This window comes from Oncorhynchus masou, chromosome 6, assembly GCF_036934945.1.
Source record: "Oncorhynchus masou masou isolate Uvic2021 chromosome 6, UVic_Omas_1.1, whole genome shotgun sequence".
NCBI lineage: Eukaryota > Metazoa > Chordata > Actinopteri > Salmoniformes > Salmonidae > Oncorhynchus > Oncorhynchus masou.
The window spans coordinates 67,410,577-67,432,265 of record NC_088217.1 but is presented as its reverse complement, the minus strand read 5'-3'; the positions used below and the strand labels follow the sequence as shown (position 1 = coordinate 67,432,265).

The window sequence follows — 21,689 nt, the reverse complement described above, 5'->3', positions numbered from 1 at the left end:
TGCATATTTAGCTAAAAGAAATCCAGGTTAGCAGGCAATATTAACCAGGTGAAAGTGTGTCACTCCTCTTGCGTTCATTGAAAGCAGAGTCAGGGTATATGCAACAGTTTGGGCCGCCTGGCTCTTTGCGAACAAATTTGCCCGAATTTTACGTAATTATGACATAACATTGAAGGTTGTGCAATGTAACAGGAATATTTAGACTCATGGATGCCACCCGTTAGATAAAATATGGAACGGAATAAACCTTTTGTTTTCGAGGTGATAGTTTCCGGATGTGACCTCGTATTTCTGTGTGTTTATTATAGTTAAGTCTATGATTTGATATTTGATAGAGCATTCTGACTGAGGGGTGGTAGGAAGCAGCAGGCTTGTAATAGTCAAAGGTATATGGTTTAGAGAGAAATAGTCAACACGTTCCTGTAATAACTTGCGGCTGAACTTGAAAGGGGTTCCTTCGTTATTTTATATTTTGTATCGTGTAGGCTTACACCACCTTGCCAATTTTACAACTGTGTAGATATCCATAGGACAAGGTAACTGATCAATATTGGCTAAATATAAGCGAAGATTTAAAAAATTGTAGAGTTGATTTATGAAAATATTTTTGACAAACGTTACCTTATCCTCGTGGGATTTACACGGGTATCAAAACGGCGAGGCGGTTTAAGCCTGCACGAAACACAGACCTTATTGGAAGTAGATCAAGACATTCTCTATTGAAAACATGAACACCTTATTTTAAGTGAATCTAAAAATATTCTATGGAATAAATGAATGAAGGAACCGCTTTTCAGATTTTGCTAGAAGGTGTCATGGGAATTATGACTCGCACTTTGGTAGTCAATTCTTACCATGTCCATTATTAAAATAGGATTTCCTGCATATAGAAATTAGTGTTCGTTTTCAACATTCATCACATAACATAACTTAAACTATTTTTATTCAAACAGTTGAGAGTATTTGTCTCCAAAGAAGACTCTTCAGTATCATTGTCACTTCAGCGATGTGCGTGTGTTTTACAGATGGCAGAGAAAAGAGGAGCACCAGTGTGGAATTGGCACCAGGAAAAGCAGAGTACCAGTGTGGAATTGGCACCAGGGAAAACAAGGTGTCTTATTTGTGATAAAGATGTAAGCATGGGGTCAGCAACGGCTAAATCAAATAATACCACCAACCTGTGGAATCACCTTAAGAACACCCATCCAAAAGCCCATATACCCATCCAAAAGCCCATAGCCGGTATCACCTTTTTTTTGTCCTCCAATAATCGGTATTGGCGTTGAAAAATCATAATCGGTCGACCTCTAATTACAATGATGAAACATGAGGTGATGGCGGCGGATGAATGGCATGACAATGGACCTTAAGTATCTCATCACGATATCTCTGTGCATTGAAATTGCTATCTATAAAATGAAATCGTGTTTGTTATCTGTAGCTTGTGCGTGTCCATACCATAACCCCACCGCCACCATGGAGCACTCTGTTCACAACGTTGACATGAGCAAACCACTCGCCCACACGAAGCCATCTGCTCGGTACAGTTGAAACAGGTGTGCCAGTGTCCATCGAAGGTGAGCATTTGCCCACTGAAGTTGGTTATGACGCCAAACTGCAGTAAGGTGAGGATGATGAGCACGCAGATGAGGTTCTCTGAGATGGTTTGCGCAGAAATTCTTTGGTTGTACAAACACACAGTTACATCAGCTGTCTGGGTGGCTGGTCTCAGATGATCCCGCATGATGTGGAGGCCCTGGGCTGGCGTGGATAACACGTGGTCTGCGGTTGAAAAAGCCTTCCAAGTGAAGCTAGTTGAGAGAGAATGCCAAGAGTGTGCAAAGCTGTCAACAAGGCAAAGGGTGGCTACTTTGAAGAATCTAAAAATAATTTGTTTAACCCCGCTACTTTTTTCAATTTCCGCTTGAAGACATACCCAAATCTAACTGCCTGGAGCTCAGGCACAGAACCAAGGATATGCATATTCTTGGTACCATTTGAAAGAAAACACTGAAGTTTGTGTAAATGTGAATTGAATGTAGGAGAATATAACACAATAGATCTGGTTTAGATAATACAATGAAAAAAACATGTGTTTTTTATTTTTATTGTTGTATCATCATCTGAACAAGATAAGATAGGATGATGGGGACAATTTCAGTGAAAAACATAAGAGGGCAACAGTACTTGTGCAAAGTTTCAGAATGATAACTTCCAAAATGAGTGTGCGACATGACATTTATCATAAAGTCACCCAGGTGTCCCACACAAGCAGCCCAAATGTACCCAAGTGGCCAAATTGGTGAAGTTATACATTTTGAAGGGAATAACTATATACAAAATAGCAAAATGGTATTCTATCACACCCCCCCAAAAAATTGAGAAAAAACATTTAAAAAAATACACATTTACAAAATAACACTTAAAATAACAATAATTGGAAGACCCTCAGTCCTCTCCACAATATTATGCTGCTGATGCCAGGTGCCATAGCACATACATGCCTGCAGAAATAAATTTGGGCAGATGAACACCACTTGTGGCAGGAGCTGGATGAACCAGCTCCAGTGGGGGATGGACACCTTGGCACTGGGGGCTCCCATTCGGAATCAGTGTCACTGTGAAAGAATATTAGAATATTTTCACATATGAGCCCTGTATCAAGAGGTATAATAAACAGATATATACGTATAGAGTACAGGGAACATAAGGATTAATATATTATTATAGACCTGCTAGATCTACTGTCTCAATTATATTATGACAGACCAGCTAGATCTACTGTCTTTATTATATTACAACAGACCAGCTGTATATACTGACTCCATTTCACTCTGGTCATTGTTGTGGGTCTGCCCTCTCATCAACAGCCTCAAATAGGCTATTTAATTTCACAAACAATATTTTATATTATTAATTTCAAACAACGGCATTAGCTTGAGAAGAACTTACCAGTCCAAAACAATGTCCTCTCTGTTCCAAAAATATTCCTCCATTTGGGAATCGCTAAATGAATCGTCCTCGATCAATTTCTTCTAAAATTGTGTGTACATCTGTATATCTAGACTTAGATTTAGCTTTCCCTGACTTAGTTGCCATACTGATTGATATATAAACAGCTGAATATGCGCTTTAACAAAACAATGCTGTGCGCAACATGCGTTGCTCCTTCCGGTATGAATCGTCAATGGCGAATGAACCTCTTTACGCCGGAGTTTACTACATGGGTTGGTCTTCCAACACATAAACATTAAATACTGCCGTTTACCTCAGCTCATTGACTATCTACCCAGCTAAATTTCAAGACGATCAGTGGTCATTGGGTTAAAATACAGTCAATCAACGAAACAGCGGGTAAATCATTGGTGCACAATGATGTCATTACTTGTTGTCTTCAAATCAGTTTCTTTCAGTCAATACGTCCCGCAAAATGACCCATCAGGTTTGGTTGTGATACAAACATCAACAGCCTCAACACAGTGACACTCAGCCTGGTTGTGATACAAACAAACCAGTTGATTGCAATGAAACCATACATGACTGGAAAAGTCACGTTCTGTGTGTGTATTTACCTCAAATGTGTAGTCGAAAATGGAATGAGATGGAATTCAATACACAAACGGTTCACAAAATGTTTCGTGTTAGGCTATAAAAATTGATTTTATCAAACAAAAACCATTCATTGTGTAACAATGAGCATTGGGATTGCAAACAGAGGAAGATCGTCAAAGGTAAACAATTTATTTTATTGTAGTTTGTGATTTTGTTATGCCTGTGCTGGTAGAAATAGTTGTTTTTTATGGGGCTCTATCCTCAGATAATCGCATTGTAAATCCTGTTTTAAATCTGACAACGCAGTTGGATTAGCAAGATTCTAGGCTTTCGAAACATGTGAGGCACTTGTATTTTATGTAGCGATCAACACTTTTTTGGTTACTACATGATTCCATATCTGTGGGACTCCAAGGGTCAAGGGGTCTGAATACTTTCCGAAAGCACTGTATATTTATACTCCGGACTCCAATATTGACCACCCTAATATTTCTATATTCCTTAATTCCTTTCTTTTACATGTGTGTGTATTGTTGTGTATTGTCAGATATTACTACACAGTTGGAGCTAGGAACTCAAGCATTTCGCTACACCCACAATAACATCTGCTAAATATGTGAATTTTATTCAATGTGTATTCATCAACCCTGCTATGTTGTGCTGTTATTTATGCGATGACGCTTGAGCGCAAGCCTTTAAGTGCACTTCATACAACAAACAAACTGACCTCTCGCTTCTTGTGACGGCCGGCCGCCCAACAACCTGCCCGCTTGACCCTATCCCCTCCTCTCTTCTCCAGACCATTTCCGGAGACCTTCTCCCTTACCTCACCTCGCTCATCAACTCATCCCTGACCGCTGGCTACGTCCCTTCCGTCTTCAAGAGAGCGAGAGTTGCACCCCTTCTGAAAAAACCTACACTCGATCCCTCCGATGTCAACAACTACAGACCAGTATCCCTTCTTTCTTTTCTCTCCAAAACTCTTGAACGTGCCGTCCTTGGCCAGCTCTCCCGCTATCTCTCTCAGAATGACCTTCTTGATCCAAATCAGTCAGGTTTCAAGACTAGTCATTCAACTGAGACTGCTCTTCTCTGTATCACGGAGGCGCTCCGCACTGCTAAAGCTAACTCTCTCTCCTCTGCTCTCATCCTTCTAGACCTATCGGCTGCCTTCGACACTGTGAACCATCAGATCCTCCTCTCCACCCTCTCCGAGTTGGGCATCTCCGGTGCGGCCCACGCTTGGATTGCGTCCTACCTGACAGGTCGCTCCTACCAGGTGGCGTGGCGAGAATCTGTCTCCTCGCCACGCGCTCTCACCACTGGTGTCCCCCAGGGCTCTGTTCTAGGCCCTCTCCTATTCTCGCTATACACCAAGTCACTTGGCTCTGTCATAACCTCACATGGTCTCTCCTATCATTGCTATGCAGACGACACACAATTAATCTTCTCCTTTCCCCCTTCTGATGACCAGGTGGCGAATCGCATCTCTGCATGTCTGGCAGACATATCAGTGTGGATGACGGATCACCACCTCAAGCTGAACCTCGGCAAGACGGAGCTGCTCTTCCTCCCGGGGAAGGACTGCCCGTTCCATGATCTCGCCATCACGGTTGACAACTCCATTGTTTCCTCCTCCCAGAGCGCTAAGAACCTTGGCGTGATCCTGGACAACACCCTGTCGTTCTCAACTAACATCAAGGCGGTGGCCCGTTCCTGTAGGTTCATGCTCTACAACATCCGCAGAGTACGACCCTGCCTCACACAGGAAGCGGCGCAGGTCCTAATGCAGGCACTTGTCATCTCCCGTCTGGATTACTGCAACTCGTTGTTGGCTGGGCTCCCTGCCTGTGCCATTAAACCCCTACAACTAATCCAGAACGCCGCAGCCCGTCTGGTGTTCAACCTTCCCAAGTTCTCTCACGTCACCCCGCTCCTCCGCTCTCTCCACTGGCTTCCAGTTGAAGCTCGCATCCGCTACAAGACCATGGTGCTTGCCTACGGAGCTGTGAGGGGAACGGCACCGCAGTACCTCCAGGCTCTGATCAGGCCCTACACCCAAACAAGGGCACTGCGTTCATCCACCTCTGGCCTGCTCGCCTCCCTACCACTGAGGAAGTACAGTTCCCGCTCAGCCCAGTCAAAACTGTTCGCTGCTCTGGCCCCCCAATGGTGGAACAAACTCCCTCACGACGCCAGGACAGCGGAGTCAATCACCACCTTCCGGAGACACCTGAAACCCCACCTCTTCAAGGAATACCTAGGATAGGATAAAGCAATCCTTCTCACCCCCCTTAAATGACTTAGATGCACTATTGTAAAGTGGCTGTTCCACTGATGTCAGAAGGTGAATTCACCAATTTGTAAGTCGCTCTGGATAAGAGCGTCTGCTAAATGACTTAAATGTAAATGTAAGTCGAAGGGAAGAACATTACAGTACTCACAAACTGGGAGTTGTCAAGGGGCATAGCAGAGATGGTCTTGTAGTTGTCCATGAGCGCTGTGTCAAACTCCTGCAGACCTCCGTTGGTGTGGACCACCTTGTCTTTGACAAAGATGCTGACGGCACGCAGCATGAAGGACACGAACAGGTGCATGTGGATGTAGTTCCTAGTGCAGTGGAGGCGTCTGCATGGCAGGCAGACAGGTGTAAAACACTCAAGGCTCAACAATCACTATATTCGACCAATGAAATGTATTTTATAAAACCCTTTCACATCAGCAGTTGTCATATCGTGCTTTACCCAGGCTGGAACCCCAAAGAGAAAGCAAAGCAGTAGCAAAAGGACAGTGGGCTAAGAAAAACTAAGTAGAAACCTAGAGAGAAATTCTAAACATCGACATGTTTGTTTCGGCATTCTAACCTAGTTTGTGTTGAAAGAAATGTGGAAATGTACAGTTAATACACATACATTATAAAACCTAACTGCATTGAAGACAATAACCTGAATTGAGTAAAATACCCTAAATTCCACGTTTTTTAAAATCACAATGGTTCACGGCAAATCAGCTTCCCGCAGATCACTTGAGTTTGTTTTACAGTGTACGGTGGTTTTATCAACAGCATCTGTGTTGAAATACTGAGGGAAGATTGAGAGTAAGACATCCTTCTCTAACTGCAATCATAATACTGACAGCTCATAATGAAAAGCATCAATTTGTTGGATTCACGTCTCCAACTCAACCAACTAAATCTATTCTTTAACTTGTACAAAGGGGTGTTTTACTCTGTTATTAGGGAATCATGACAGTCCTATTCTTTACCTATGATTCTAGGTTGAGTTGGAGGCATGAATCCATGTCATGTCAATGATTCATTTGTAGACAAAACTAGAATTAAGGCCAGACTATGTCAGTGGCACAATTCAGTTTTTGCAATACAGTAAATAGCCTGTTAACTTTTTCGAAAAGTTATATGTTGGATTCAGGACTCCAACTAAACCAACATTAAAAGTTAAAGAATAAGATTAAGCCAGTGGCTCAGATGAAACTATCCAAACATTAGATATCCTTTTAAAACGTGAATATTTAGCTGTGTTGTCAATCAAACACAATTCAATAATAATTTTCTAATATAGTAAATAACCTAGAGTTAAGGCTATCTTACAAACTAATGTAGCAGTGTTTATTCAAACTTAAAATGAGTAACATGTTGAGGTTAGCCTAAGAAAGTGTTCATGGTCAAAATAGCATGCAAAGGTTGCAGGTCTATGGAGATCTTTACAATTGCTATAATAATCTGTGCAGAATCTTGATCAGCATTGACCACTTGCTTGCACATGTACTTTTATTGTAATCTCAACTGTTATCGAGGTCATTTGGTTGTGCTATTAGATGAAGCACAGTGACAACACATTTAAGTTGTTGTACAAATACAAAATATCTGACATTGTGTTCCCGTTTGACCTTTGTTGTGCTTTAAAATGGTCAAAAGCGCAGTGATAACACATTCAGGTGACAAGTAAAAATCTAACATTGTTTTTCCATTGGAATTTAGCTGTGGTTTTAGATGGTTGAAAGCAGAGTGATAACACATTGGGAATTCAACAAACCTCTGGCACTTTCTTTTTTTTGAGCGGGTGAATAAAGATTGAAATCTCGTTGAGAATTTGGAGATGAGTCAAGAGGATGGCCAGGATATTTATTTTTACTTCTCATTTACATGCGTGACTGTTTTTGGAAAATGGTGATGAACAGCTGAGGCTTAGTGCTGTATGACCTCGGTGCCATTTACACAGGTGGATAGAGCAGCACATAGAAATATATGGATGAGCAAAGACCGAGTGGCATACATCTGCGTCCCAATTATGTCCTTTCTCCCAAGGTCTGCACCTGTTCACTTCCTTTCATAGATAGAAAGGAATTGACTGGTATAACGCAAAATATATTTGTGGGAAGGAGAGCACAACTGCACACTTCTGGAGAAAGGACCAATCGTTGGGACACAAGGCTGTCTTACCTGAAGTAGCCTATGATGACAATGGCCCCTAGAAGAGAGATGAAGGACAGTGCATATCCAATGGTGTACATGACGTACAGCCGGTCAAAGAAGTCCTGCTAGAGAGAAATGGATATGTTATAGGCCTGCTACACTGTTTACGCCGGGAAAAAGTTAGGTTTTTAGCTTCTATGCTAGCTGCCTGTGCTCCCGACGCCCCAGTGTAGCTCCGCTGTTAGCATGAGTCAGAGTAACTCAAGCATTGTCATGAGTCAAGTCTGCAACCACAACCATGTTAATTGGAGTCTTAGGTGTGACTGAAGTGGTGATTGGGATTACCTTTTCCTCCTCTTGACCAGGTAAAAGGAATTTTAAGCAGTCGGAATAATTGGACCATGTTCGGTTCAACCCCTCCACAGAAACCCAGGAACCGTTGACATCACACTTCCTGTATGCATAACCTGGACATACACACAGACACAGGCACAGACACACAGACACCACACACACACACACACGGTCTGGTCATTAACATTGCAGCATACAGTTAACTGCCAAAACAAAGGAAACACCAACATAAAGTGTCTTAATAGGGTGTTGGGCCGCCACGAGCCAGAACAGCTTCAATGCACCTTGGAGTGGATTCTGCAAGTGACTGGAACTCTATATGAGGGATGCGACGCCATTCTTCAATGAGAAATTCTATAATTGTGTTTTGTTGATGGTAGAAAACATTGTCTCTGGTTTACATCGTTTTCATGCTCATCAAACCATTCAATACGTCAAATCCATTACATGCACATTGCTTGTCTCCATATAATGACCACATAATGCAACACACAGGATTTTAACACAATGGTACTGCAGTTAAAAAGGTATTCAGTATATTCAATTGTTACCATGGGACAGATTTACTAAGGGTTTGCACCAGCTCAGAAGTAAAACATTGAAGCTAGAATCCTCATTTCAAACAACAACAAAGTGGGTCACCCCGCCTCTGTTTTGGTGAAAAGCTTTTGGATATCAAAATTATAGTTTTTTAAACCCCCCCCCCCCCCTTTCCCTCAGAACAGCCTTAATTCGTTGGGGCATGGACTCTACAAGAGGTCGAAAGTGTTCCCCAAGGAAGCTGGTCCATGTTGACTCCAAAGCTTGCCGAAGTTGTGTCAAGTTGGTTGGATGTCATTTGAGTGGTGGCCCATTCTTGATACCCACGGGGAACTGTTGAGCTTGAACAACCCAACAGCGTCGCAGTTCTTGACACAAACTGGTGCGCCTGGCAACTACTACCATACCCCGTTCAAAGGCAATTACAGTGTTTTTGGCTTGCCCATTTCACCCTCTCAATGGCACACACACACAATCCATGTCTCAATTGTCCCAAGGCTTAAATCTTTATTGAACCCGTCTCCTCCCTCCTCATCTACACTGATTGAAGTGGATTTAACAAGTTACATAAAAGGATCAAAGCTTTCACCTGGATTCACCTGGTAGTGTCATGGAAAGAGCGGGTGTTCTTAAAAGGTCCTGTATACTCAGTGTACACCCCCCCCCCCCCCTCCAAAAAGTGCAAACTTTGCACCCAGTGCAAACACTTAATAAATATGGCCCCATGAGTATAGCCTATCTGTACTCCAGTACCTTGATGGTTGAAGTCGTAGATGTAGCTGGGGCAGGGGACCTTGGTTAGCACTCCGGGGGATCCCTGGGGCCAACAGATCAGACCATCCCAGCCAGGGGCACAAAGGTCATCTGGATACATAGTGGGAAAGGGGGGTTAGGTAATATAAGTGGTGGGCACCAATACTGAATTAAATATGATATAGATTTCACTTGATACCGATATGAGCTATTCATATTGTGATATTGGTTTATTTGTGTTTGATATCGATATCTGGAAGGCATATTATGATATTGGTTTATCCTTCCTGTTATTTTATGTAAAAACCAATACTGTACATGACTGTTCCTGCATGAAGAAACCCCTCTCACAGACCTTCTCACTGGCTCTCAACTTAGTGACTTAATTGCCTGTGATAAATGGACTTATTTAAACTGTAGGTTTAGGCTCCCAGAACATTCATACATGGTCCAATGAGTAATCAGCAAGCACTTGTCTGGACTTGGAAGTGAACAGAAAAAAACAAGGTTTTTATAAAACCTAAAATCTTCACAATTACAAACATCAATATATGTGATGTAGATATTTTAGGCTTTTACTTTCATAAGTGACATTATTTGGACATTGTGTTAGAGGGTATCGTCATTAAAGGAACGGAGGCTCGCAGGCCAAATATCATGGCCACTCCCTTAGGATAAATCTGAATTTAAAAGAAATCATTGCTATTGAACTCAAGGCATTATCATTGAAAGGTTTCATTGACTTGTTGCTTTTGTGCCTGTCAATGGTAAGTGCTGGTGATCTTGCAGACACTGGACATTGATCCACTCAATTTAAGAAAGGGCAAATATCCAGCAGTGTGCACTCAGTCCACATCATCAATGAAACAAGCTGAAGAAGGATCAATTTACTACATATCGGCTCCATGGACAAAAACTCTTTCTCCCACTATCTATATTTAAACCTCCACTCCCTTAATTAAACACATTTTTAATATTAATCTATATTCCATGATGAGAGTGTGAGATGGAAAGACAAAGCTTATGAGTCACTCATTAGCGACAAGTGCAAAACCATTGCTCATAGTCATTACAGCTATATATACACACACACCATCTGTCCACCAGATGAGTAGGCTAGTGGGAGAGCACTAGGAGTAATAAGTTGTCGTCTTTTGTCAGCTAGCCCTCCTGCTGGTTCAGTGAAACAAGTGACTAGGGTGGGACTGCGTCACAAATGGCACCCTATTCCCTTTATAGTGCACTACCTTTAGTGCCATTTGGGATGTAAGCTGAGACTAAGTAATAAATACCTAAGACTGAGAAAAAATGAGAAGTAAATAGACTTAAATAAATTAATATATCCTATGATTGCAATTAGGGTTGCACATTTTCGGGAATGTTCAGAGGTGGAAACCTTCAGTGGGAATTAACGGGAATATATGGGAATTAATATCAATATCATTTAAATGTAGATGTTTTTTGCATTGGATATATTTACCATATATGGAGACAGAAACATAAATCCTTTACCTTATCATATGTAGACAATTGCAAATTATTAAATCTTTCAAATAGAAATAAAAACAATTTAGTTACGAATTGAACTTTAATTAAATGAGTTGCCTCTTCACATGAGATGATTTCACTGAACAACAAAAGAAAGGGAATATTGAATGATCCCCAATGATCCATCGCATCTCCCAAAAACATTTTCAATATACATCTGTAAAATGATAGTCTAGAAACTAAAGCTTTGGTTGTCTTCCTCACAGGCTTCCATGTCTTCTCCCTGGACCTCAATGTCCACCTCATCTTCACGGTCACTTTCCAACCTTGTTGAGGATAGCTCGTCGTCAGGCTCAAAAAGCCTCAAATTTGCCAGGATGGTCACCAATTTCTCAACCCTTGTATTGGTCAGCTTCTTGCGTGCTTTGGTGGGTGCGTTCCCAAACAAGGACCAGTTGCGCTCTGAGGCGGCTGATGTTGGTGGGATTTGGAGGATGATGGAGGCAACAGGTGAAAGAGCCTCAGATCCACAAAGTCTATTCTACCAGGTGGCTGATGAGATATGTTGGCATGACTGCCATATTGCATCTTCATCCCAAAGCCCTTGTTTGGAAGTGTACTTCACCAGACTGCCAAGAACCTTGCCCTCATCCAGGCTAAGGTGGCGAGACACAGTAGTGATGACACCATAGGCCTTGTTGATCTCTGGACCAAACAGGATGCTCTTGCCAGCATACTTGGGGTCTAACATGTATGCTGTGACGTGTATGGGCTTCAGGCATTAGTCTTCATGCTTTGTGATGTATTTCAGAACTGCAGTTTCCTCTGCTTGGAGCAACAGTGTAATGGGCATGGCAGTACGAATTTCTTCTTACGTCTCCAAGCAGAGTCTGAACATCAGACAGGACCGCTTTGTCTCCCTCAATCCGTGCAATTGCTACTGCTGTAGGTTTCAGGTGTTTCAGGCTGCTTACCACTCTCTCCAAAAATAGATCATCCTGGAGGATCCTCTTGATGGGGCTGTCCATATCGGCAGACTGTGATATGGCCATTTCTTGGAGAGACTCCTTCCTCTCCAGGAGACTGTCAAACATGATGACAACACCACCCCAATGGGTGTTGCTGGGCAGCTTCAATGTGGTGCTCTTATTCTTCTCACTTTGCTTGGTGAGGTAGATTGCTGCTATAACTTGATGACCCTTCACATACCTAACCATTTCCTTGGCTCTCTTGTAGAGTGTATACATTGTTTTCAGTGCCATGATGTCCTTGAGAAGCAGGTTCAATGCATGAGCAGCACAGCCAATGGGTGTGATGTGAGGTTAAGACTCCACTTTAGACCAAGCAGCCTTCATGATGACAGCATTGTCTGTCACCAGTGCAAATACCTTCTGTGGTCCAAAGTCAATGATGACTTCCTTCAGCTCATCTACAATGTACAGATGGGTGTGTCTGTTGTCCCTGGTGTCTGTGCTCTTGTAGAATACTGGTTGAGGGGAGGAGATGATGTAGTTAATTATTCCTTTCCCATGAACATTCGACCACCCATCAGAGATGATTGCAATACAGTCTGCTTTCTCTATGATTTGCTTGACCTTCACTTGAACTCTGCATACAGCAAATGAGTAGACAAAGCATGTCTGGTTGGAGGGGTGTATGCTGGGCGAAGAACATTCAGAAATCTCTTCCAATACATATTGCCTGTGAGCATCAAAGGTGAACCACTTTCATACACAGCTCGAGCAAGACATTCATCAGCATTTCTCTGACTACGTTCCTCTATTGAGTAAAAAAAAAAACTTCAGATTCCAGGAGGACCATGAACTGTTGCTATTGATAAGGTCTAATTCATCATTTTCAACTCGAATAGAAGTAGAGGAACTTTTGTCAGAGGATGCTTGTTGTGAGCGCTGAAGGAACTTTATGCACCTGCCCAGATGATTCTGCATCTTTGTTGTATTCTTCACATATGATTTGGCACAGTATTTGCAAATGTACACAGCTTTTCCTTCTACATTAGCTGCAGTGTGTTTCCACGCATCAGATAGTGCCCGTGGCATTTTCCTGTAAAGATTAGAAGAAAAAAAAAGAGTAAAAAAACAAAACAAATACAATTCCATGTACAGATAAATAGTTAAGCAGTTAGATTAAACAACTCCTTTTAAGACAAATGTTTTAAAATGAAACATGTATGGAAACAGGTGAATTAACACTCCTCACTTAACAGGCTCAAGTAAGCTAAACCCCACATGGAAGCAAAAACTAACTAGCAGAAATTGTTTACAAGTTAAAAAATTATTTAAACACACCTTGTTGTAGGCTACAATTTAATAGTTAACAAAAAATAATGTAATATAAAATATATTCACCCCACCCAGTATTGTAATCATGTAGTCCTTGTAGTCCTTGGCTCAGACAGTGTAGTAGTGTGGGCTCAATAGCATCTCATACTTGTGCAAGATCTTTAGAATCAGCTGTACATGTGATGGAAGAATGCACTGTGCATGCAAAGGGTTATAATTCCATTGAATTGGGGATAGTTTAACCAACATATGCCACACAACCTAGAATTTAAGCAAAATTCCCCAAATTCCCGGGCTGAACTTCCCATGGAAAATTTCCAGAAACCCCCCGGAAATTTACCGGAAAGTTTCCAACCCTAATTGCAATCCAGGTCTAAATAGTAGATATTTGTATATTTCAGTGTCTCAGCTGCAGTAGCCTTCCTATGTGTATGATGTCATACTTCATTATCTCAGAGCCAAATTGGATCTGATTATAGCTGGGTTGAGTCACATTTCAATTTGAGACATCAAATCACGTTGTATTGATTTAAACTGACAGACAGGAAATGTGCCATATTGGGGTTTGGGACCACTTGCCAGTTGGGTCCCATGTGCAGACACTGTGAAATACCTTAAAGGTGGAACTGACTTTTTTTTTTAACTACTTTGAAGACATGAAACCGACAATGATAATATCAGTCAAAAATATCAAATTCCCAGTTTATAATTCAAAACCAATTTCATGAAGTTTTAAAAATAGGTTCTATTTGACTCAAAATTCTATGAAGTAGAAAGTAAGGCATTGTTGGCAGAATAAATGGACGCAATTCAATGCATGATTAATATAATTTACAAATAGCAATATTTTTGGAACAACAAATAAATGTACCTGGTTGTAAAGCCACAGATGGCCTGGTACATTGTTGCCTCCACCCATTTGGGATGTTTCAGTTTCAATGACCCAATATTTTGAACAAAAACAGATGACTAACTAAGGCTGGGAATGTCAATACAAATCAAACTAGCAAGGACAGTGATCACAAGTCAGTCATAACGTGGCCAATCGGCTAGCACGTGTGTCAAACAAGGCCTTCAGACCGAATAGGACACACAAGCGAGTATAAATGAGTCAACAGTTGAGACATCTGCTTTATGAAATTTTGGCATGATGCGCTCAAAATCGGTGAATTCAACTTCAATATCTGATTTTCCTCTTGAAAATGTCCATAGGCCTACTGTATTAAACCGTGTTATAATTAATGGACTAAATAAATTATAAACAAAAAAACATGTTTTTACTCATGGGTTTTCAGTACATAAAATGTGTCAGGAAAATTGCCACTGTATATTTGTCCTGGTAAATGAGGAAATACTTTATTTCAGGTGTACAGAATGATTCTCAAATACTGTAGATACATCCGTCCTTAGTCTGCTCAATTAGCAGTGAACTCCGACCTTTGATAACACCGAGGGAGAGGCAATAGGATGGCTAATGATGGATGCAACTGAGATCAGGTGCGTGAGTGATCTTAGCCCGTATTGACGGTTGAACGAGAGATCACTGGGCAGTAATGATTAGAATTGGGCCATTGCCTTTAAAGGAACAATCTCAGAATCAAAACAACAAAGCTATATAATTGCTATATATCCTACCTTTAAAGACTCAAATGGAATGAACCAATCCCAGATTGCCCCATTTAAAATTGAAAAGGGAACACAGTCTTATAGGGGAACAGAATTATCTGTTATAATTTAGATCTGGGTTAAATTATCTGGAAAAACCATATACGACAGACAAATACACCACTGATTGAGGGGGAAGTGAGGTTATATAATGTTTGTAATTTTTATTTATTTTACTCCTATGAAAGGCAGAATATCATTTAGCCAATAAGTGGTTTCATTGATGTGATTTCGGTAACATTTTAAGGGTCCATAATAAACCATTTATTCAGCATTTATAAAAACTGTGTCCACCATTTATTAATAATTTACTCACATTTATAAACTGTAATGGGAATTTTTATGTTTGTGTTTTTCTTATAACAAATGTCTGTCTTTTATTCATGTGCTGTTCTAAGAACCAATTTCTGTGTTCATGCAAGTGGCTGACTGTACAAATCCTCACTATCAGTAGCTGCAATTTGGCAGTACGCCCAGACCGTGTTTTGAGAACAAACTAAAAATCTCGGTTTCAAGGTCTCAGCTAAGAGAGAAAGAAGCCTCGTGGGGTATTGGTCGGTCACACGAATGAATCAAAACGGTAATGATTAAGTAATTATGCTAAATCATGCAAATATAACTTGTCTGCGTATAGCCGTATATAAGACAACTGCTGGGTCTGCCCAGGGAGAGCTGCTGATTGACATGTGTACTATGGTGCATTGAGTTGGTTGGAACCTCTCCAGCGTGCCGACAATAAAACATTGATTCATTTAAGATTGACTTTGAGGTGTCCCTGTGTAAGAATTTCCACGACAAAACTATTTACTAATGATTAGTAAAGTCCTTTTGCAGTCCCTTTTGCAGTATAAATGTTGAGAGTCCAGTGTAATTTCTCACAAATAGATGCATGCCATTGGTAAACATTCCAGCAGTACCTGGTAAAAGAAAAAGCACGCAACACAGGATGTTTAAGGAAATATACTACATATACAAAAACGTATATGTGGACACCCCTTCAAATTAGTGGATTCGGTTAGTTCAGCAACACCCATTGCTGACAGGTGTATAAAACCGAGCACACAGCCATGCAATCTCCATAGACAAACATTTGCAGTAGAATGGCCTTACTATAGGATGCCACCTTTCCAACAAGTCAATTCGTCAAAGTTGTGCCCTGCTAGAGCTGCCTGGGTCAACTGTAAGTGCTGATATTGTGAAGTGGAAACGTCTAAGAGCAATAACGGCTCAGCAGCAAAGTGGTAGGCCACACAAGCTCACAGAACGGGACCGTCAAGTGCTGAAGCGCGTAAAGATCATCTGTCCTCGGTTGCAGCACTCACTACCAAGATCCAAACTGCCTCTGGAAGCAATGTCAGTACAAGAACTGTTCGTGCAGCCGCAAATAAGCCTAAGATCCCCATGCGCAATGCCAAGTGTCAGCTGGAGTGGTGTAAATCTCACCGCCATTGGACTCTGAAGCAGTTGAAACGCGTTCTCTGGAGTGAAGAATCACGCTTCAACATCTGGCAGTCTGGCGGACGAAGCTGGCGGCTACCAGGAAAACGCTACCTACCATAGTGACAACTGTAAAGTTTGGTGAAGGAGGAATAATGGTCTGGGGCTGTTTTTCATGGTTCGGCCTAGGCCCTTTAGTTCCAGTGAAGAGAAATCTTAACGCCACAACATACAATGACATTCTAGATGATTCTGTACTTCCAACTTTGTGGCGAACAGTTTGGAAAAGGCCTTTTCCTGTTCTGGCATGACAAGTGAGGTCCATATGGAAATGGTTTGTCAAGATTGGTGTGGAAGAACTTGACTGGCCTGCACAGAGCCCTGACCTCAACCCCATTGAACACCTTTGGGATGAATTGGAACTCCGACTGCAAGCCAGGCCTTAATCGCCCAACATCAGTGCCCGAAATCACTAATGCTCTTGTGGCTGAATGGAAGCAAGTCCACACACTTTTGGTCATGTTGTGTGTGTGTGTGTGTGTGTGTATGTTTTATAATGGACCCTTAAAATAAAGTGTTACAGTCATTTCTGCATATCTCAGAGTATATAGCAAACTGTATTTTCATAATGCCTCCCAGTGAAACCATAAGACTTCCGTCATGACTAAATTTGGATGGGTATCAGAAACTGGTCTGTTTTTCTAAGTAGCCAGGATTTACTTACTATATACTGTCGCCAAACAATAAAACACACTAATTATCCATTATGCTCCAATATCTGTTTACGTTCTGACATTTCTAATCTCCCACCTGGTTTTAACGACTGGTAGATGCTGGATCAAACACACAAAGCGCTTTGTTTTTATCCAGCTCTCACACTGCTACAGAATGTGGGCGGACACACGGAGGATAATAACATGGAGTGCAGCAGCCAGAAAGAGAAACAACCGCAGGGTTGGGGCTGTCAAATTGGCACAGATTCAAATTAATGGAATGAATCCTCCTTTCAGCACCCACATATTCCATGGCTAGGGAGAGACACAGCACAATATCTGTGATCTTAATTCATCTTTGTCTAATCAAACTGCAGTGGTAGTCCAAGTAAATAAAGGCTTTTCAAGAAGTGCCTCCCTCCGCTCTTCAAGAGTGCCTATATGAGAATACTAAGATGAATTTTTCGAAATGTTTTTAGTGGTTGCCATAATCCCAGTTATTTTTCCCAAAGACCACTTCTGCCAATTGTAGTTTTCATCCATGCTGTATTGAAAGTTGTCTCAAGTTACCGCAATTAAAAATATATTATAATAATTATAATAATTCGGGGGGTGAGAAATAATTTGGATAAATATCAGAATACACATTTTTATGCATGAAACATTACTCAATTCAGTAAATCGCATGTTGAGCATTGACTGACAATGTGAGAAATGCAAGGAGTTCAGCGTTGTCAGTGTACATGCAACAGCACCACATCCAGTCTCTTTCACCAACTCCAACCTCTGACTGAGTGAAGCCTGGGAGAACGTGGGCAGACGTGGAGCAGGCTAGTGTTTGCCCGTCTCTCAAAACCCAAACCCCTTTCCCAATACGCGGGAGACGAAAACACGTAAAGTTATGGGATTTGGTCTCTCCAGGCGGGATTGAAGTATGGCGGGCTGCTATGGTTACCATAAAGGTCTGTCTGGATCCACCCGGAAACACGCTGGCCAATGGGGCTCTGCTAAAGCGAGGTAGACCAATCATCTGCTTAGTGGGTACCGATTACACAAACAAACAAAAGGTTGTAAATGACCTATGCTGGCCAAAGAGTAAATGATGTACGTAAGTCAGTGTTTGCCCACCTGCAGGGTTGTGTGTGGAGATGTTCTGATGACACGCGACTTTGACATCATACAGCAGGTACATCTGCTCCTGTGCTGTGAGGCCGACCTCTGGATGAACCTGCGGAGTAGATTGCAGCATTGATTCCAAAAAGTTGCCCCTTAGATGCTGATCTTTGGTCAGTTTAGCATTTCCCCCCGCTAATAGTTAAGGGTAGGATTGGGGAGGGCAAGCTGATCCTGGATCTGCACCTAGGGGAATCTTCACCCCGGAGATAATTTTGAGGAGACATGGTAAAGTGGCTTTGATATAAACTTTGATAAAAATCTAAAAGGTCATATTGACAATGACATATACTGTAGCATAACACACTTCATAAATAAAACAGTCCATCTTAGTTTTACCATTATTTATAGAAGAAGTATTTTAAAAGAGACTGGGAGGAAATGGTATAGGAGTAGAGGAATAGGGGATTGTAGATGCAAGACAAAAGCAACCAAATTCATTATGCCAAGAACTTTGTCAACGAGACTTGCAATAGCCTGCCTAAACATAAGCTAATACATGTTTTACTAGTTGAATGGTACATTTCTAACATCCCTTCTCATTTAACCCTCATCCCATACCTACACCCTAATATACACGGAGTGTACAAAACCTTTGGAACATTTACTGTAGCTCAGCAGACGCGCTTATCCGGAGCAATTAGGGCTAACACCTTCCTAATATTGATTTGCACCCCCTTTCGCCACCAGAAGAGTCTCAAATCGTCGGGGCATGGACTCTACTAGGGTGTTACAAGCGTTGCACAGGGATGCTGGCCCATATTGACTCCAACATGGCTGGATATCCTTTCGGTGTTGGACCATTTTTGATACACACGGGAAACTGTTTAGCGTGAAAAATCCGACAGTGTTGCAGTTCTTGACACACACAAACGGGCACCTACGACCATAATATACCCCGTTCAAAGGAACTTAAAAATGTTGTCTTGCCTATTCACCCTCTGAATGGCACACATACACAATCCATGTCTCATTTGTTTAATGGCCCGTTAATTAACCTGTCTCCTCCCCTTCATCTACACTGATTGACATCAATAAGAGATCATAGCTTTCACATGGATTCACCTGGTCAGTCTGTCGTGGAAAGAGCAGTTGATCCTGGTGTTTTGTACACTCAGTGTCTATAATTTAGCATCATGTTGCTGGTAGCCTATGTAAAATGGTCATGCAAATTCCGTATGTGTGTGGTTTATTATATACACAGTGTAGGCTCCTGTAACAAAACAGGGGGAAACCCTAGATTCATCATTCCACAAAAAATACAAACAATTACTTTAAATCGTCTAGTCTACTTACCTGTGCGTAAACATGTAGGTAAATTACATTCCAGTATAAAATAAACTTCGCAAAGTTACGCAGAAGTATTGTATTCATTCTGCAGATCATTGGTGGACAGCGTTGCATATAGAGGATTCGATCAACTCCAAAATTAGCTGTGTTTCTGAAGCACGCAGTAGTTCAGGTGTTGTGTCAAACTCGATTGGACGTGGTTCTCCTTCCTGTAGTCTACTCTGTGCGTATTTCCATCCGACGCTCTTGAAGTCTGTTGAAAGAGGATGTCAGGAGAAAAGGGCGCAGGAATGGTGTAGACTTGGTCAGTGTTGGTGTCATCTGTCTGAAATATGGATGTAGCATAAACTTGTTCGAAACGTTTATTCATCAATTGTGGACATTGAAATAGATAGGCTATATGACTGGCCTTTCAGGCTACTTGTGTCCTGTCGTTTCTCTCTGAAACACACAATTTTAGTAGGCAAAATTTGCTTTACAGAGACAATTTGGGCATGTTGTCTCTTCTGTGGGCCATGAGCGTTAAAAATGCCATATTATTATTTATTTTTAAACACGAATAATCATTATGTTCAAAAAGTCGCAAGAAAATTCCAACCAGAATTATCCATAGTCTAGAAAAAAATCGAGTTTGCGCCTGATAACCAAAATAACTATTACTCTCTACTGTAGCCTAGCTAACCTACCTATAACTGCATTTGCCGTCTGCACGTGAGTAATGTCGCTATCTATCCGTAGTCCTGAAATCTTACGGTGTGGGAAGGGGATGTCCGCAAGGGTCTGCAGTGTGTGTGTGTATATGTTCGCCCATAAGTGTCGAAAAAACACATTTTCTAATTAAAAAATGAATGCATTTTGAGTGTCTTAACGAAATTACACAAAAAAGTAATGCATTTAGAGAATAATATTGTTTGCAATATTGTTCATGTTTAATCTTGGTCAGACTCAGAGTTTGTCAGATTTTCTGTGTGAACAGGTTACAGCTTTCAGAAATCTTAAAGCTACAGTCTGTGATTGGCATTACATCAATTGTTTTAATTTGAGATGAATGATAAAGCCATTGTTTCTTGACAAATATAACTCATGATCTTAGATCAACTGTTCTAACCCATCAGAACCCAAATCATAAGGTAACTAGATAACCAATAACCTGACTAGATCATAAAGGAACAATTTTCCAGACAGAGGATTGAGTTTATGAATATACGGTTTATTAACCCAACTTCACACAGGCTACTGTTTGGCCGTAGCCCACGCCAAATAAAATAACCGTGACCTTCTCTTGAAGACCAGACGTAAGAGAGAGAACAATGGCTAAACCTGATCTTAACTTCCAATGCTAAATCCCCCTGCCCAACCCGCCTCCGCCAACCATCAGGATGCCCGGCATCAGAACATTCCAGACATTCCCGTGATTGGCAGATAGCAGGTTGATTGGCATGTTGGACCCTGCGAACACTGGGTGCTGGTACGTACAACACAACCAACTAACCTAACACATAACTCACAGCTGTCTGTGCGGGTCACTACAATAACATGTATTAAACACTGTATAGCTTCAAAACATGGTTTAAACTATCATTTTGATCTCATGGAGGGTCAGTCCTTGCATTCCTATCTCTGTCGTGGTCACTTAACCATGTTAAATTACCCATGAGCACCCTAGACCTTAACCGGCACCCAAGACCCGCTACAATTTTAAATTGCGATCATTTTAAATGTTACAATTTAATGATCGCTCCAACAGATCCACGGACGACACAATCGTCATTGCACTAAACACTGACCCATGATTTTTGAATGACGGCCTCATCTCTGTACACATACAGAAAATTGCAAGGTCCCTCAGCCGAGCAGTGAATTTCAAACACAGATTTAAGACCAGGGAAGTTTTCCAATGCCTCACAAAGAAGGGCACCATTTGGTAGATGGGTAAACATAAAAAAAACTGACATTGCATATCCCTTTGGGCATGGTGAAGTTATTCAT

At 41.4% G+C, this 21,689-nt stretch overlaps 1 protein-coding gene across 1 annotated transcript in view; it reads right to left on the bottom strand.

Annotated features, from left to right (window-relative positions):
• LOC135542476 (parathyroid hormone 2 receptor-like) overlaps positions 1-19,920 on the bottom strand; it is a 47,901-nt gene extending 27,981 nt beyond the window's left edge. Inside the window, exons 1-6 of the mRNA XM_064969436.1 lie at positions 19,707-19,920; positions 18,366-18,465; positions 9,632-9,742; positions 8,330-8,451; positions 8,012-8,109; positions 5,997-6,180 (exon numbers count right to left, since the gene is read on the bottom strand). Of these exons, the coding sequence (XP_064825508.1) occupies positions 5,997-6,180; positions 8,012-8,109; positions 8,330-8,451; positions 9,632-9,742; positions 18,366-18,465; positions 19,707-19,814 (723 nt within the window). The 5' untranslated portion in view covers positions 19,815-19,920. The remainder of the gene's footprint in view (positions 1-5,996; positions 6,181-8,011; positions 8,110-8,329; positions 8,452-9,631; positions 9,743-18,365; positions 18,466-19,706) is intronic.
• Positions 19,921-21,689: the final 1,769 nt, after the last annotated feature.